The 19679-nt window shown below is 42.6% G+C and overlaps 1 protein-coding gene across 1 annotated transcript in view; it reads left to right on the forward strand.

Moving 5' to 3' along the window:
- LOC126249400 (rho GTPase-activating protein 7) overlaps nucleotides 1-19679 on the forward strand; it is a 281270-nt gene that overhangs the window by 151923 nt on the left and 109668 nt on the right. The window contains exon 6 of the mRNA XM_049951053.1: nucleotides 9030-9092. Coding sequence (XP_049807010.1) covers nucleotides 9030-9092 — 63 coding nt within the window. The remainder of the gene's footprint in view (nucleotides 1-9029; nucleotides 9093-19679) is intronic.

Genomic DNA, 19679 nt, shown 5'->3' on the forward strand with positions numbered 1-19679 from the left:
TCGCCTTTCAGGAGTGGGATAATTAAACTGGGGCAGTACTGCAGAGTTTTGCTTTGTAAAGGAACATTTGAAGACGGAGGAAAGCGCCGGCCGTTGTGACCGTGCGGTTCTAGGCGCTTCAGTCTGGAACCGGGCGACCGCTACGGTTGCAGATTCGAATCCTGCCTCTGGCTGGATGTGTGTGATTTCCTTAGGTTAGTTAGGTTTCAGTAGTTCTAAGTTCTAGGGGACTGATGGCCTCAGATGTTAAGTCCCATAGTGCTCAGAGCCATTTGAACCATTTTTTTGGACGGAGGTAAGCACTTCTCCTTTAGCTTTGCTACTTTCAACTTCTGTTTCTGTTTCTGTCGTATCCAAGAGTGACTCGACACTACTTTCTGTTACTAACAGCCTTTACATAAGACCACAATTTCTCTCTGTTTCGTGAAAGATCTTTCGACAACGTTCTGCTACTAGTCACTGAAGGCTTCACGCATTGCTGCTTTGACAGCCAAACGCATTTCATTCAGCATCTTTCTATAAATAGCCCTATGCTTTCTTTTATATCTATTATGCAGTAGTCTCCCTTTGTTTAGAAGTTTCTTTACAGTTACTGTATACCATGGAGGATCTCTCACTTCATAACTATTCTACTGGATATATATCTATCCAGAGTATGGTCAGCTGTTCCTTTAAACTTGAGTCACAGTTCCTCATTGAGATATGAAACTACTGCTTATTTGTCTGGTTTGTTGAAAATATCAATTCTTCTACTTGTTTTAGGTGCTCTGTGAACACGAGACAAAAAAGAAATACATGTCGCACCATGAAGGAATATCCGAATGGGATTGGAATCGGTAGACGTTTTGTACATGTACAGACAAACAAATGATTGCAATTTCATAAAAACTGAGTGATTTATCCAAGAGAAAGAGATTCACATATTGAGCGAGTCACTAACGCATTGGTCCACCTCTGGTCCTAATGCAAGCAATTATTCGGCTTGGCAGTGACAGAATTGTTGGATGTCCTCCGGAGAGATATAGTGGCAAATTCTGACCAATTACTTCGTCAATATCCCGAGCTGGTTGAAGGGCGTTCTCCATAATGCTCCAAAAGTTCTCAGTTTAGGGCAGATCCGGCGACGTTGCTGACCAAGGTATGGTTTGGCCTGCATGAAGATAAACAATAGAGCCTCTCGTCGTGTGCGGGCAGGCATTATCTTGCTGAAATGGAAGTCCCGGGTGGCTTGCCATTAAGGGCAACAAAACGGGGCGTAGAATATCGCGACGTACAGCTGTGCTGTGAGGATTCTGCGGGCTGTGAAAAGAAACGTCACCCAAGACCACCACGCCTGGTTGTCGGACCATATGACGGGCAACAGTCCCATTGGTATCTCATTGTTATCTGGGACGTCTCCAGACACATGTTCACTGGTCATCGAGGCTCATTTCCGAGCGGGACTTTTCACCGAAGACAATTCTACTCCAGTCAGTGAGAGTCCAGGCCGAAGATACAATCCTGTGGGTTATCTAACCAAGTTTGCAACTGGACAGAAAATTTCCTGGCAGTCATGACGCAACACGTTATCCTGAATGGACTCATCGACAGACCGTGAAGTAATTCTGTTGTGCCCCAGCGGAGCGTAATAGGAGCGTTGGTGTTCATATTATATGCTCATATTAATGAGTTTGCGGATAATATTGGTTGCAGTATCAGGCGTTTCGCAGATGATGCACTTACCTATGAGGGTCATCTCTCGATTAAAATTGCAGTAATATCCAGTCAGATCGCGGCAATGAATCAGCCTGGTGCAAATAATAGCAGTTAGCTCAAAACTGTAAGCGTTCGATGCCTGAGATGTGCAGTTCGCGCTTCTAGGCATCCTGTCCTGTCACGCTATGTGGCTCCGGACACATTTACGATCCTGCAAGAAATACGGCTCGTTTCTCGTGTCTCAGGAGAGATCGTGGCCAGTCCCTTAAAATACCACGCTGTTACGATGTGTAACACCTGTACAACAAAATATCGACAGTTCATTTGCACCAATATACCAAATTAAATTAACAAGAGTGCAAGTAAATAATGACTACAGCTGACAATGCCTGAACTTGAATTGCGGGTTAGCAGATTTTTATTCATTAATGTTTAATCTATTCGAGATCTGGAATGCTGGCCTAACTAAAATCTGTCACAATCGTCTTTTTACGTCGGACCGTATTTAATCGAAGTTCATAACTTCATGTAATTACCGAGTAATCTTCCCTCGTTAGTGCACTGTTCAAGTTCGAATTCACATTAACACTTAAAAAGCTTTAAGTCGTAACAAAATGTCACTTAAGAATTAAAATCCACAAAAATGAAGTACTGGCAAATGTTCCAGCTTCCGGAATTCGGCACAAGTGTGGCAAAATGTAAAAGTCAATACTCACAGCCCACGAGATTTTCTTCGTATCGCAACGGCGAAACAAAGTGAGAATGTGAACAGAAGGGAAATCACTTAGTCACGTCGTCCAGAGTTGAAGAGTTCAGCTGGCCAAGTGTCCACGCACGCCTCCTTCCGTTGTCGTATACACGTGCACTCTCGCCCCTCGTGGCGTAACATCAGTTGCGACTTTCCAGAATACAAAATGATCAAGAACTCCGATTTGATAAATTTTGGTGTTATAAATTACGGATGAATGGGTGGTCTTTTTCACAAAGGTCATTTTGAGACCTCAGAAATAATGGTAAGTCTATTATTTCTCAATAAATAATAATAGAAAACAGAATGCAACAATGCGCGCATAAAGCTCAAGACCGTAAAATTGTTGTTCACTAACAAGGAATATGTCCAATGCGGCTGTTTTTTTTTATTAATTTCTACATGTTAGTACTCTTATAAAAATATATTTTAGAACTAAGAACAGTTTATTTATACATTTTGGGTAGGTAAGGTAATGTGTGTTCACGATACTTGGGCGCACACAGTCTAGTTACCTATTTGGTAGATAGTCACATGACATAATGAGCAATAAGACATCGAATGACTTCTCAGCACGAAGCATTTGAATGTTTAAGATTTAATCTACCCTCTCCTTCCGATTTCCATTTACTGTCCACAGTAGTCTTTTATGAAGATTCGAGAGGGGCGAAGATTACAATAAACTCTCAAGTTTGCTTAGCTTGTCACGCTGAGATGGCTCCAGTTCTTCCTGTTTGAGATTCTGAGTGTTGAAGCTGAAAATCTCACAGTTTAGGTGCTCACTGTGGGATTGAATAAATAAATTTGAAGATTGTTGTTGCAGAACTCTTGTGTTTACGTAAATATATTTTCTAACATTTTAGTGTATCATATATCTTTTGATTTTTCACATTAGCAAAGCCGAAATTAACATTGTTCGCACAAAAATACGTCCGATCACATCAGAGGCATGCTTACCACTCTCACACTCTGCGGAAATAACAAATGAATTTCTATTAGTTTCTGTTAGATTATTAATTTTGATTATTATTTCATAAATGAATCCAGAAATAAACATAGTAAACAGTACAGGATTACGTAATTAATAATAGAAATTTTAAGTGTGCCAATAATTCGTAATTTCAAATGTTTCTAAAAAAAATTTTAACTGTTCATTCAGTGCTAGTGTTTATCGATTATAGCATCAAAACTAAAATATTTTATAAGGTAATTCCTTTTCATAAATTTTAGCTTGAAATATAACATACTGTGTGTAAAATTATATGAAAGTTTTCAGAAAAGCAACAGAGATAATATTGATCTGTCAAACATTCGAAAAATAATACTGGTATCGACAACTACTGTTGAGGTAATGTAATGCTAGAGTATGATGTCCCGTTACAAAGTGAATTAATGTGTTTATGCATTACTAAAACAGCTGTAACTTTCGTAGCTTTTATCATATCGATTGTTATTCTTTCCAGCGATTTGTTTAGTTTGCTTTACACAGATATTTTATTGATTTGATAGAACAGGAGCTACGATCATCTGTCACAATGGGTTGCTTAGTTCATATTGTCAGTGGATATGACCATTGACCGCTAGCTGGTTACATCGCTCAAGAGGAACTAAAGCTACACTCTTAACTTTCACCACCTGCTAAAAGCTCTGCATGGTTCACTCCAACTCTCTATCTTCATTGGGTGTAGCACCACCCTCTCTTGACGCACAAAGCCACCATTGCAGTCTGGCGTATATTAACTTGTCATCCTGCATCATATAACACTATTTTCTAGTGACGATAGCTTCAGGCGCATTGATCGCAAACGTAATCCTCTACTTTAGTATTTTATCGCTACTCTGTGATACAAAGCACATGAGGTGGGGTAGCGATAAAACTTAGAGTTTCGGCAGAGAGGACAATGGTTTCAGTCGCAACCCGGCAGATTTTTCAATTTTCTTCATAGAAACCCCACCGAATGTCCCGTCGTCGTACAAGCTCCTAATGCATTCGTTAATACATAGGCAAGTTTGCTCTCTGTGATTTACTCGCTCTGGCTGTAAATTAAATGTAGGAACTATTGGGAATCTTTTTTCCGTAGTCTGCCTCGTGATGGCTGGGTGTTGTGTGCTGTCCTTAGGTTAGTTAGGTTTAAGTAGTTCTAAGTTCTAGGGGACTTATGACCACAGCAGTTGAGTCCCATAGTGCTCAGAGCCATTTGAACCATTTTTTTGTCCGTAGTGAAGACCGGATCCGTCTTCTGTGGACGAAAGCCTTGCCCTGTAGTCAAAACTACCTTAGCCTATACTTAGAGAGGAAGGCATGCGTGAAATCTATTTGTTAATAGTGTAATATCTTTTGCGTCTCGTTACATATTCTAACTGATTAGATGTTTATATTGGAATCAGCATGGCATTCACTAAAAGAATGTGAAAAACTGCATTAAGTCCTAACAGGGCTGTTATTCTGCCAGACAAATGTCCAATTTTGAGTGGAAATCTAAGTGTCTAGAGAACTGTTTGTAGATTTTAATTCACATGAAAGATTAAAATTGTGTTCTGTTCTTATATATTAACAGTCCGGTTACTTGTATTTATAAACTTGTTTTTTTGTGTTAACGAACCGCATTCTCAGAAAGGGTACCTGTACGAATAACTGAATCCTTTCATTCATTCAAATACACTGTTACAGAATAGTTAGAAGCTAGTTCTCACTTACATGTGGCTTCTATATGAAGTTAATTAACCGAGCTGACAGTTTGTTTGCAATCAGATGTTATTACTTAGTAATAAATACGTAATGAACATATTTCGGTGAAAGGCAGGTATGATGATCTGTCACACAAATGAGAGTTTTAAAATGTGTATTTACAGGGCATAAATTGTAATGTGATGTAATCTCGTCTCTAATGATCTGTTACTGGATCTTTACGTAGATATGTATCAATCACAACACAATGGTGGGCATTTCAGAACTGTTTACAAAACTACACAATAAATGCCACTTACTGTTAACGTTTCTCCTCACAGTCAGGAAAACTGGTTTATAAATGAATAATTTCACCAAATAATACTGCTACTGTAGCTACCAAATAATTTTCCTTCCTTTAATTAGATTAATTATTCAATCTACATTGAGGCTTTGTTAACGTCATTGGATTGATGGTGCGCTTGAGAATCCTCTGCGGACTGTCATCGGTACAAATATCCCACACTTTACGTATTACGTTTAAAAATACATCAAAGTTAGCAAAGTGAAAAATTTTGTGTTCTGTAGTATCGTACTGTAGGAGTATAAACAAAGGGGTCCTGTCGGATGTAACTGTGGAAAACAGGCTTGGTGCTGGGATGCATGTTGGTAAACGGAAAAGGAGTAGAAGATGTGGATGTGGGCTGTAATGTAAGATATAGAAGAAAGGGATAAGAAAAGATGTAGAGTGAAGGAGAAACCCTGATGCGCGGTGTAACAGGAAGTGAAGAGCTACAGTTGATACGATAGGTAATATCGGGGCTGATTTCATTGTATGGCATAGGGAGAAAGATGAAGTTCTGTTGCGAGAGGATGTTAAAGGAAATTAAACGAAAAACACTAGGATTCTTGGAGTAGAGTCTGTGTGTGGTGTAGGGTATACGGAAGTGTTCAGTGTGTTCAGTGTGAGTGAGGAGAGATGGAAACTGGATGAGATGATAAGGGTCTATGTGTGAAAAGGTAAATGGATGCGATAGTCAAGCCGGAGTACATGGGATTCAAGGGTTTGGAAGGAAGATCGAAATTTCTTGAAGTTGATATACGAGCAACATTGACATAAGAGAGGATAGGTCGGGTCATGGTTTCGTAAATGTTCATGATAGCAGGGGGGGGGGGGGGGGGCAGGGGGGAACCGCCACGTTCGGTCAGTTAGCAGCTTTAATCTATTTTTGGGCCTTCTGTTGCATGATTACCACTGGGAGTTTCCATATTAGTTTCCGATCGAACCGTGGTCCGGTCTATTTCAGTGCGCTGTTCTTTTTTTTTTTCTTTTTCTTTTTTTTTATACGATGGTCGTAAACGGTTTGATAATGTCATGGGGAGCTGCAAGTGGTTCGTTCTAAAACTAATGCCTGTGTTTTTGAAGACTTTATGTGGAGGAGCTATTGGGCAAACCAGGGTGAAATTATGGATTGTAAGGTAGAGGGATAGAAAATGCACAAGAGGAGGTTGTTTAGGAATATCGGCAGTGTGGAGGATATAAAGGAAAGGGAAGAGGACACCGCGTTGGGGCACATCTGCAGTAGGACGAAAGTTCCACAAACAATATTTTCTATTAAGTAGTTCCTGTCGTAGCTTACGAGCTCCGTCATGTTTTATAGATCAGCGAATTCGTTGCGCGTAAGGTTTTGCCACTTATTTCCATTTGAGCTTAACCCTCTAACAGTGCTACTCTCAAGTGACACTGATTTCCAAAAGCCAGTGTTCGAACATTAGGGAGTGCTAATGCGTTCCAACGGGCAGTGATGCCCTCAGTCATCTATCGACTACATACAGTTGGCAGCATCTATCTTCGTAGCGAGATATTTTGTCGCGAGATCGCACATAAACGGCAGATTGTGATCAGAGTGATTAATGCTGTTATTGAGCTCACCAGACACATTTACAACGATTTACATAAAAAGATAGTAATATTTTAGGTACTGGTAAGACTTAATACCTTACGACAAGCACTCTAAATTTTTAAATGAATAAAAGTAAGTTTATATAACTAAGTCAGTATACTCAGAAAACCCCATTTATTCTAAAAATCCTAACATAATTTTTTCCGGAATTTTAAATCAGGACAAGTAAAGTTTCAATGCGACTTTTAATTTTACTAAGAAACTCACAGCTTCAATTTTGTTTCTGTTTAAATACTTGATAGTTAACCCATTTGCAGCTTCTAATTGACCATTAACTTCTATTTGACATAACAAATATTACATATATTTGATGTTGCGTGACAAACTGAAAGTTATATTATTCTTGAAGAATCAAGTTTGCCACGATCGCTAGTAATCCTTTTTGTTACTATTACCGTTTCGACAGATCTACACTGTCATCATCGGATCCTGTAATATTATTAGATGTACCTGTGACTTTCGGCGTTGTACAGAGCGTAACAAATATGTTTTGTCTCTACTGTTGAGAAACAGCCGTTGAATCCATGCACTTTGTTCTACTGTATTTTTTTCTGGAATATCATTCCGAGAGTTCATCCATTCAGCAATTAAATAATTTATCTCACTCAGCTCAGGATTTTCGTCTTGCGCAATTTTGGCAGGTGGCACCATTTTTCTTGAATGTTCCAGCAATTACATCGAAGAAAAAAAAAGAAATATACGTTTCTTCATTTCTTAGTAAACAGAAAGAAGAGCCCTGTTACATGGTGTTTATTACGAGGATGAGTCAAATGAAAACCTTAAATTTGTAATGAACATCGAAATGTTCCGCCGTTATCCTGTAAGTTGGTAAGCGTGCTACAAACAGCGTGCAGAATGGCCTGTAGGTGGCAGCATAGTGCAGATGCACACATACCGTCGTAGTATCAGTATAAAGATGGCAGCCCCACTTGCGACTTGTACCAGGGAAGAACAGCGTTCTGTTATTCGGTTTTTGCGTAGTGAAGGTGTGAAACCTATTGAAATTCATCGACGAATGAAGGTTCAGTACGGTGATGCATGTTTGTCACAGCAGCAAGTCTACGAATGGAGTAGGAAGTTCGCAAATGGTGTGACTTCAGTGGAAGATGCTCTTCGTCCAGGTCACGCACAACGAGTTGTGCCTCAACAGAACCTTGCAGCAGTTGAAGCCATAGTGAAGGAAAACCGCCGAATGACACTGAATGACATTGCAGCATGTTTACAGATTAGTCATGGGTCAGCACACCACATTGTGCATGATGTGCTCCAGTTTCACACAGTGTCTGCTAGATGGGTGCCACGGCAGCTGACTCCTGAAATGAGAGAACGATGTGTTTATGCCTGTGAAAAACTTCTTGGACGCTTTGAACGAGAAGGTGATGGTTTCCATGCAAGAATCGTTACTGGGGAAGACTCCTGGGTTCACGTCCACCAACCGGAAACGAAGAGAGCGAGCAAGGAATGGCGTCATTCCTCATCACCAAAGTGATTTCCATATGTTTGGACCACTCAAAGACGCAATGGGAGGAAAGAAGTTCCGTTCTGATGAAGAGGTACGCCAAGCGGTTCATGAGTGGCTGCGCGGACTACCAAAAGAATTTTTTTCTAAAGGAATTTATGCACTTTGTAAGCTCTGGAGGACTTGCATTGAGCGTGGGGGAGATTATGTTGAAAAGTGATACAGCTTTGTACCACTTCTGCGCAATAAATAATATTTAAAAAAATATTAAAGGTTTTCATTTGACTCACCCTCGTACATTATAAGACTTGTTGACGTAGCTGTAAAATAATAATATAAAAGACGCATTTACCTCTTAATGTCTACCCTGTCTGCTAAGACTTTAACAGCAAATTTTCCAGATAGGAATAAAAGTTTAGAAAAGTGGCTCCCAGGATGTGCTAGTACCAGATCATGAATTATGTGCTCGCTTCAGTAATGATGCATTGTTCACAGCTGGAGGTGTCGCTGTCAGACTCGGAGGTCGGTCCGACGAGCTGGCGCGCCCAACATGACAAGGTGAGTACCGACTGGCCACCGCTGCTCGCTCTTGTTGTTGGAAGAAAACTAGTGAATCTTTGCTGCGGCTTGTGGAGCGGGTTCCCTCAGCATGCTGGACGCTTCAGCACCCAATTTTATAAGCTACTTGCATTGGACTATGGCCTAATACGCAGTTCTTAACAGCGATATATGCGCAACCGTCGTTGACGAACGTCTTGTACGCTGTCATCATTAACGAGATTTCCGCTGTGTTCACTCTTTGCTGTCTTGTTTGGCAGCCGTTGCAAAGTCACACGTGCATCTGCACGCGTGTCATGTACTAGAAAAAGATACACAGTCCGTTCTATAGACCCGTATTGGGGAGATCCTCTAGGATGTGGACCATGTCAGAAAAACAAAATTGCGTAGTACATATTTACAAAAAAAACTGATCTGCTAATCCTCCTTCCACAGATCTCGAGAACATGATCCTCATGGATGTGAAAAATTCATAAATTTTATACATTTTTTTCATTTTTATACTAATGAAAAAGCTCACCACGAACCTTAACTGCGTACGCGGTGTACACGAGGAATTCAGTATTCAACAATACGAAAGGAACGATCATTCGAAGCAAAAGAAGTCTAGTAAACATGGGCTCTATAATACATATCTTAAGAACTTTAAGTGCTTCTTCATCTTAGATACTGTGGAACAAACCTCTTCTACTCAGAGCTCCTTTCTATCCATATTTTGAGAGGTGGTAGCATTGACCAAAATAAGGAAAAAAAATCTAGTAAACGTAGGCACTGAAGTGCACACCTTAAGAGCTATGAACACTTGTTCATATTCGCTACTGTGCAACACATCTCTTCTACTTAACAAGTGCTTTGCATATTTTAAGAACTATGAACACTTATTCACATTCACTACTGTGAAACACATCTTTGCCGGCCGGGGTGGCCGAGCGGTTCTAGGCGCTACAGTCTGGAACCGCGCGACCGCTACGGTCGTAGGTTCGAATCCTGCTTCGTGCATGGATGTGTGTGATGTCCTTAGGTTAGTTAGGTTTAAGTAGTTCTAAGTTCTAGGGGACTGATGACCTCAGCAGTTAAGTCCCATAGTGCTCAGAGCCATTTGAACCATTTGAACCAAACACATCTTCTACGTAGCAAGTGCTCATAGCTCTTAAGGCATGCATTTTAGAGTAAATGTTTACTAGACTATTTTGCTTCGAATTATCGTTCTTGTTATATCCTAAATACTGACCATCCCTCCTGGAACACCCCGAGTACGATACCGTCCATAAGATAATTCCAATTCTATTGCAACCCATCCAGACATCGTAGAAAACACACAGTTAAAAGGATTTCTTTCACAAATCAAAGTAATGCACTGAAACTGTGCCGAAATCAGCTTTTACATAGGATTCGTGTGGTGTGATATCGTTAATAACTAGTTGGTTCTTCAATAGAGGAAAAGGAGTTGGCCGCAGTTGCCCGCAAGTTATTGAAAATGTTTGTTCCTAGATAACGGACACCGATATGGAACGATGTGAGTGACTTTAACTTGTTACTGAGATTGTCCTTGTTTCTGGTATTGACTTCGTGAACAGAGCTGTTCTTTTGAAAGAGATATGTTGCTTATGGTAGATTTCATTAAGAAACAAATACAGGGTGTATCAAAAAGGATGGCGCAAACTTACTCGGGTGAGAGTACTCGATAATAGAAGCACAAATGTCAAGAAACATGGGCTCTAAAACGCATACCTTAAGAGCCATGAGATATTCTTGATTTTCAGTATTGTGAAACAAATCTCTTCTACTGCAAGCTCTTTGCTTTCCATATTTTGGGAAGTGGTAGTATGGACCAAAACAAGAAAAAAATGCCCAGTAAACATGTGCTCTAAAATGCATACCTTAACAGCTACGAGCACCTGTTCATCTTCGGTACTTTGGAACACAACTCTTCTAATGAACAAGTGCTCATAACTTTTAAGATATGCATTTTAGAGCACATGTTTACTGGACATTTTTTCTTGTTTTGGTCCATACTACCACTTCCCAAAATACGGAAAGCAAAGAGCTTGCAGTAAAAGAGATTTGTTTCACAATATTGAAAATCAAGAATATCTCATAGCTCTTACGGTATGCGTTTTAAAGTCCATGTTTACTTGACATTTGTGCTTCTATTATCGTGTACTTTCAGCCACGTAAGTTCACATGGTTCAAATGGCTCTGAGCACTATGGGACTTAACTTCTAAGGTCATCAGTCCCCTAGAACTTGGAACTACTTAAACCGAACTAACCTAAGGATGTCACACACATCCACGCCCGAGGCAGGATTCGAACCTGCGACCGTAGCGGTCGCGCGGTTCCAGACAGTAGCGCCTAGAACCGCTCGGCCACCCCGGCCAGCGCCACGTAAGTCTGCACCATCCTTTTTTAATACACACTGTATATTGAGAAACAGTAATTAGAATACACAATTCTCAGAACTGGCTTCTGGAAGACATTAATGACAAATAATTCGCATTACACGCCTTACGCCCAGAAAACTTCAGCTTCAATTAATGAGTTGCCCCAAAATGTGATACACTTCGACATCGTAGAAATAAAGCAATTTAAGTAAGCGAGTTCTTTATTTTTGCATCTGCTATTTCTTACGGCATTGACAGTACAAATAAGTTTTTTGATGTTACAGCAGTTATGTCGAGTACTCCTCTCAATTTAGTTTATTATCAAGTTTTAATCTCAAGAATTTAACACTGTCAGCATCTATTCTCCTTACGTTGGATGGAAACCTCTTGCTGGTTCTGAACTGCAGACAGTATCTTCTTTCAAAATTTAGTGGCTGTGGAGTAGCAAATGCGCCAATAATTGAAATTACAATTAAATCAATACCATTAGCTGCTGACGGGCGTTGATATACATAAACGGGGACAGGTGAAAATGTGTGCCCCGACCGGGACTCGAACCCTGGATCTCCTGCTTACATGGCAGACGCTCTATCTATCTGAACCACCGAGAGCACAGAGTATAGTGCTACTGCAGGGATTTATCGCCGGCACGCTCCCCGTGAGACCCACATTCTCAACTTACAGTTCACACACTACATTCGTAGTGCCCCTGCCGTTATACCCATTACTCGCGGCAGACAATCCACCGAGTCCCGTAAGAGTTCAGGCAAATTGTGTGCATCCGCACTGAAGGAAGTCTTCAGCCGGTTAGCCTTAAACGATATGAAGATGGCATCTGTTCTTTCGGACAGAAAGTGTCACCTTCAGATGATGGCTCTGAGCACTATTGGACTTAACTTCTGAGGTCATCAGTCCCCTAGAACTTAGAACTACTTAAACGTAACTAACCTAAGGACATCACACACATCCATTCCCGAGGCAGGATTCGAACCTGCGACCGTAGCGGTCGCGCGGTTCCAGACTGTAGCGCCTAGAACCGCTCGGCCAACCACGGCCGGCCAAAGTGTCACCTTCCCTTATCTTCCAGTACCGAGTTTCTACAGAAATTCTTGTCTTCCTGTAGTACGCCTGCCATCATGACTTGAAGTCTAGTATTTCAGTAGCAGCAACCTCTCTAGCAATAAATTTATCTGGTTTCCAGCTTGTACCAATCACCTCTGTGACGCCATCCACAATAAATAATCAGTCATGTTTACATAATTTCCAGTTTATAATGCAAAAATCCCTAATGCACGGTAAAAAAAAAACTGTGTCCTTTCACTGGAAAGTAATGTTGAATTTTGTTGAATCTCGCAGAATGGGTTTGGTACAATAGAAATCTGCTGATAGTGTGATCCTTATTCTGAGCCGAACAGTTATCTGAGAATAGTCAAAGTTCGGTGTATTCTTGCGGTATATCTTTTATGTAATCATCTGTAAATGAGCACGCGTTATGTGGACTCTTCTTGACCGCACCCTCAAGGCAGAAATATACCATGCTTATGCCAGTCTTCATACTGTGTATGCAAAATACATTGGCAGCGGGGTGCGAGTAAAAAGTATTAAATAATATGCAGCATCATCGGTGTTGCTATCTAAGGTTTATTTTCAAAGCAGCACGAACCACGACTGACGCCTCTTTAATTTTAAAAGAGCATGAGTCATTCACTGGTTCCCCTACAAAAATAATATTGTTTTTCAGAATCCTATAGTAATACATTGACTGACCGTCTGGTACCCCTCCAATATCAATTTATTCAGTTACAGATGTAGAATCTGCAGCAAAAACAAACTCAAAATCACCAAATTATGGGCTGATTCCCTTTTAAAAATCGGCGAACCAATGATGGTGCAAAACGTGTTTTGAGCAGATCGGTTACATAAGTCTTCACAGTTCCCTATCTTCTCAATAAGCTCGTAGGACCTACTGAAAGCTATCATATGAGCGCACGGACCATCACAGAACTTCCGCGAATGCTTCAGAGTTGAAATAATCGAGTCTGAATTGCATACTTCATCCGGTACGTTCATTATGTCCTGTGGTACGGAACTTAGCTAAATTACATGCCCCTTGCAGCCCCAAAGCTTCTTCTCTTCATTCACTTGGTTTATGAAAGGTACAGCAGCAGCAGCTGTGGTATGTTTGTGTAACCAGTTCCTGTCGCACTGTTTTTGTGTTCTCTATAGCCCGAGCGAGCGAAGTGTATGCCTTGCGCAACTACGGCGTATTTTCGAACAAAACGTTATTATAGCGAGCAGGGTGGTCGGTTGCTCTGAATAATTACAGCTGTGTTCACTAGACCGGGGAAGGTGTGAGGCAACGCTAGATGTCACGATTAGTTCCAGGTGTCATGAGATGCGTCTCTAACTGGCAAAAACAATTCTTTGCATTCCGGTGGAGTTTTGCGGTAACTATAAAGTTACGGCGTTGAAAAACCTCTCTTCAAAACAAACAAAAGGCAACACAAGAAGATAATTTAGAGGATAGTACGCCACGACTTATACACTGGGAGATGTCACCTACTGACCGCATCTCCCATAAAATAAAGACTTATTACACTTTAAAAAGTATAAATACAGAGTGTTAGGGGTATAACTGCAGTTATTTTTGTTGGTGACTGAGAACAGTGTACTGAACAACATTACATCAGCATTTACTTCATTTGCAGGATAATAATAAAAAAAAAGGGTCTTGTAACTAGAGCCTCCCGTCGAGTAGACCGTTCGCAGGGTGCAAGTCTTTCGATTTTTTTTTTTTTTTTTTTTTTTTTTTTTTTTTTTCCAGTGGGCAGCTAGCCCTCTGACTGAACACGCTGAGTTACCGTGCCGGCCATTCAGCTACCGGGGGGCGGACAGGCTAATACTTATAGCTATTAGAAGTAGCATCTTTTTAGGTTGGTTAGTTGGAATGAACAGCCTCGTGAGTACAGATTACCTATTGAGAATACATCGAAGAAAGACGAAAGTAACGAGAAGTATCAGAAATGAGAATATCGAGAAACTTAACATAAAAATTGGTGATCATGAAATAGATGAATTTCTAAAATTCTGCTACCTAGCAGCATAGTAATATATGACGGTAAGGGCAAAGAGGACATAAAAAGCAGATTAGCACTGGAAAAAAGAGCATTCTTAACCAAGAGAAGTCTACTGTTACCAAATATAGATCTCAATTTGAGGAAGAAATTTCTGAAAATGTACGTTTGCAGCCCAGCTTTATATGTCAGTAAACATGGACTGTCAGAAAACCGGAACAGAAGAGCATCGAAGCATTTGAGATGTGATGCTACAGAAGAATGTTGAAAATTATATAGACTGATAAGGTAAGGAATGAGGAGGTTCTCCTCAGAATTGGCGAGAAAAGTGATCTTCTGGGAACATCTGTTAAGACATCAGGGAATAACTTGCGCGGTACTAGAAGGAGCCGTAGAGGGTAAAAACCGTAGAGAAAAACAGAGACTGGAATACATACCGCAAGTAATTGACGAGATAGGTTGCAAGTGCTACTCTGAGAGAGCCGCGCAGGGTAGCCGTGCGCCCTGGGGTACCTTGCCACGGCTCGCGCGGCTGCCCCCGTCGTAGGTTCGAGTCCTCCCTCGGGCATGGGTGTGTGTGCTGTCCTAAGCGTAAGTTAGTTTACGTTAGATTAAGTAGGGTATAAACCTAGGGACGATGACCTCAGCAGTTTGGTCCCTTAGGAACGTACTACCACCTGTAAGTCATACTGACAGGCGTACTGCTCTTTGTGGTGCAGCTACGACCGTGCCGAAAATATCACGTAGTGTATTATGTGACGTGTTTGCGAGAAGACTGTTACGTGCAGAGAAAAAACAACAAACACACAAACATATTAAGGTAGTAATGACAGTATCTGCCCTTATACCCCTACCACTCTGTATAGATGAAATGGACAAATGTCTTATTGCAGGTCAGAGATAGTACTACGGCTGACGATTGAAAATTGTGATAGAAGTTCAATGACCAAGAAGTTCTGTCTACTAGTGTTAGAACGCTTTCGGAGACGCAGGTTGATGCTGGTGATGATGATGATGGTGGTGGTGGTGGTGGTGGTGGTGCTTGTGCTTGCGAGTTAAGGGCGCCCAATATCGCAGTTATGAACACCCTTACTAACACTCTCCAAAATATTCGGTCTTTATAATTTATACCATAATATCTTCATTATAATCCTATTCACTCAATGCCACTTAACCTCGCCATGCATGCCTACAACCATACTCTCATACACAAGGCTTGGCTATGGCGATATAACTTTTTTATGTACTGTAAATTATAAATGCTGTAACAGACGGGACTAGCTCAGTAAGTCAGAACACTGTGGCCTTGTTACGACTCGCACAAAAAAATGGATGGGCCAACTAACTAGAAAATGCGCTAAAATTCCTATCTAACATTTTAGACTGAGGATCAGGAACAACGCAGAGCCTTAAAACCCCCATCGTTGTCTAAAATAGTACTCAGACCAGGTAGTAAACTAGTCTCTGTCCTCTTACCACGACGCAAAACGCTTTCAATTAATATGTGACGTGCAGAAAAATGTTAACTACAGGCACTGCACAAGTGTCGGTCCTCTTATCACACGAGTAACCGGTCTGACAAAAGTTCCTGCCCAAAGACTGGAAAAATGTCAAAGGTCATAGCATTGCAAAACAATGGAAATAAAACAAATTTACGAAATTACTGATTCATCTCATTAACATCGATTTGTACTTGGATTTTGAAACTTAAATTCTTTTTAGAACATTTCGAGGTACCTGGAACAAAATGGACTGTTGACACATAACCAGCAAGGTTTAGATCATATCGTTCTTGTTGAACACAACAGGCTATTCGCATAATGTAAGAATTGTTATCGACAGGAATCGCAAGCTTAATTTTATTAACTTTAAAAAAACATAGGATGTTGGTCGTAAGCAGTTAAGTTCTCCCAGTGACTAAAATATTAATTTACTTTTATCCAAATCAGTGTAAACCAGCCTTTATATGAAACTTCTGACTGATTAAAACTGTGTGCTGGAGGGAGACTGGAACTCGGGACCTTTGCCTTTTCGCGGGCACGTGCTCTATCGACTTTTTCTCTTTTAACAGTAATTAGAGTGCTCAGCTTCGAGCCGGTGGAGACAGGGTGGACAGGGGTGAAACCCCGAGGCTTGGCCACGATGCCTCCCCTTCCCGTCCCTGAACCACGCCCTACCGCTTTCTTTTTTTCTTTTTTTTTTTTGTTGGGGGGGGGGCAGAAACAGGAAGCTGGTTAAACACAATAGGCCTACCTTTATTCGTACAAGTATAAATACAACATAAAGGGCGTCTTTCTGATGAAACCAAAATTAGACACTACACTCGAACAAGGTGTGCAAACGTCTTTATTGACAAGGTGTGGGGGGAAAAAAGAAAAGAAAAAAACCTGAAAGTAAGCTAAGAGGAGTGACGCTATAGACAAAGAGGGACGAGTGGGCAGGGGCATGGTTAGACTTTCAGGCATCCTCCTGCTTGGCAAATGGGGCATGGGGGCAGGGTGGGCAGGGGTCAACATGCGAGGCCGGGCCACGGTGTCCCCGGCACCACTACCGGGCAGAAGCACAAAAAAGGAAGGCAGAAGCCAAGGACGAGGGGACAGTATAGTTGGGCTAATGACTGGCTTGATGTGGTGTAGTGCACAAAAGAAAGGGGTACGTGTCCATGCACCTACCCCCCTTTGTCGTACGATATAGAAATGCAGCGCGAGGACTCTCAGACGACAGCAGGGGAGGGAGGGGGGGGGGGGGAGTGCAGTCCGCGTGTGTCGCCATCCAGCTGAGCAAAGGTGACGTAAGGATCGCACGAAGGTAATAGGCGAAAAAGGTGCGGTAGCGCGGTCGGTGCTCGATTTCATTGTGAGCAGTTTGTAAGTGCTGCCAGAAGTATACAGGTAAGTGATCGTCCATCCTTTGACCCATACAGCTGCATGATTTTTGGTGGCGGAAAAATGAATATTCTCTGGATGGATACAAGTCCACAGCTCAATCGAGTCCAACAGAACGCGGAGGTAGCAGGCAACGAAGTGTCGACTCAGTTTCCAGATGTGACTGGTGGCAGCACAAGCCAGGTGGTGGGCATCGTCGTACACGAGGTGGCAGACTGTATGAAGCGAAATGCCCGACAGCCCTATTACGTGAAGACATTGATTTGTGGCGAATTTTCCATATGCAACATGGTATCATGTTACCTGGACGGTGGAGGGAAGGAAACGCTGGTGGATACGACGCCAAACCGTGGGCCACAGCGTCGATGGATGTTTGAATCCGATGTTGTTGCGGGATATGCATCGGAGGCGTGTGATCGGTATGTGAATGTGACTGTAACTGTAGTCAACAATGAAATCAGAAACGTGCGCCAGATGATGAGTGATGTGGCCTGCTGGCACTGGCGGAGATGTGGTCGTGGGCGTAAGAATGTTCAGCTAGCTGCGCGTAAGGGAGGTGGCCCCGTTCCACTGCTTGTGCATGGTGGTCACGTACATAGACGCAGCTCGGAGTCGCACACTGACAAGGCCGAGACCCCCTGGAGGCTGCGTCCAATAGTTGTTGGCAGTGAGAGTACCTGTGCGATGTGGACCATCTAGGACGCCACATGTTGATTGAGATATTCGACACGTTGCAAAGAATCAAGTTGGCGGAGGAGATTTTGTGGCACTGCAGTGCAGATAATTTGAAGACTACGCCGAAAATGGATGACAGTGGAGCGGCGCAAGTGGAGGCAAAAATGATATCAAGGTATTAGGTTCTGTGCGCACGGGGAAGTGGGCAGGTGGGGGGGGGGGGGGGGGGTGCTACATCGTCGTGTGACAGGCCGCGTCCAATGAGCATCGCCGAGGATTTAGTCACATTCATGGTAGTTCAGGCATACATTGATATCAAATGAAGTAGCATCATCTGTGTTTCGGTCCGAGAGTGGACTAAGAGGAGGAAGTCGTCCGCACACGCACGACGACGAAAAGTGTGCCATCGCTGAATGAGACCAGAAAGAGCGGTCGTCAGGCTCCTGATGGATAGCTGCAGGGCTATAGCATACAGTAGGCCTAGTGTCGATAATGGGCAACCTTGCCTTATGGAGCGGTGTGGAATCACTGGTCCCGCCACACGGCCGTTGACCTGAACGAGTGATACGGCGCTGTGGTACAGGCAGCAGTGAAGTGGGTGGAAAACCCATTCAGTCCATTACGGAGAATAGAAAATGATACCGCGCCTTGTTGAATGCGCTGTCAGAATGTAGGGCAACCAACGTGGTTCGGAATCTACACGCCATTACCGGTGTGATCAATCCGCGATGTTCCCCTGTGGGCGTTTGTATATTAACTGACACCCGGAGTTGTCTTTTCTGCGGACAGAATGCAAGGGAGCACCTTGCGGCAACGCTTCGCCAGTAGTCGTGCATAAATTTTACTGTCTGCGTTAAGCAGAATTATGGGCAGTAATGTGCTGTCGTCGCTCCCGGTGTCCGTTTGTGGATAGGTGTAATAATTCCCGTGACAAAGGCTGGCAGTACAGCGTTGTCCGTCATCAACAGTACATGAAACACTGTCGTCCACCGCGAAGCCATTAGCGCAAGGAAGGCACGATAAAATTCTATCGGCAATCCGTCGACGCCAGGTGACTTATTCTAAGCAACATTATTGATTGCGTCATGGACCTCGTCGCACGTAACTGGTGCCGTCAGCTCGTCCGCTTCGTCGCCGGCGAGGGCGCGTGTGACGTGTGGTAACACAACCCCCTTATCACAGATGTTGGAAGTCTCCGCCTGGTACATTTTATTAGTGTTGATAGTAGCTATTTGGTACGTTTGGAGTCGAGCCCCACCTTGGAGGGGAACTCCATCAGTGGGGGTGAAGAGGGGCGAGGCAGTGACTAGCCGTGTGGTACTCCATCTGATGGCGTTGGCGTCGGCAGAACTAGGTTTCCGTCTGGGGTAGCTCCGTCCGCAGCCTGTGGTTCGGGTCATGGGTCATTGTCGACGCCGTCACTCCCCGCCATCGAGGACGCTGTCGTTGTGGCGTTCATATGTTCCGTCTCGTCCATAGGAGCGAAAGACGCCTCGGTGGCAGTCGTAACGGTGGAGTCTGTCGGTTCAGGTGCATCTGGGCGAGCCGACGGAGTAGGTACCGGCACAGCC

This window comes from Schistocerca nitens, chromosome 3, assembly GCF_023898315.1.
Source record: "Schistocerca nitens isolate TAMUIC-IGC-003100 chromosome 3, iqSchNite1.1, whole genome shotgun sequence".
NCBI lineage: Eukaryota > Metazoa > Arthropoda > Insecta > Orthoptera > Acrididae > Schistocerca > Schistocerca nitens.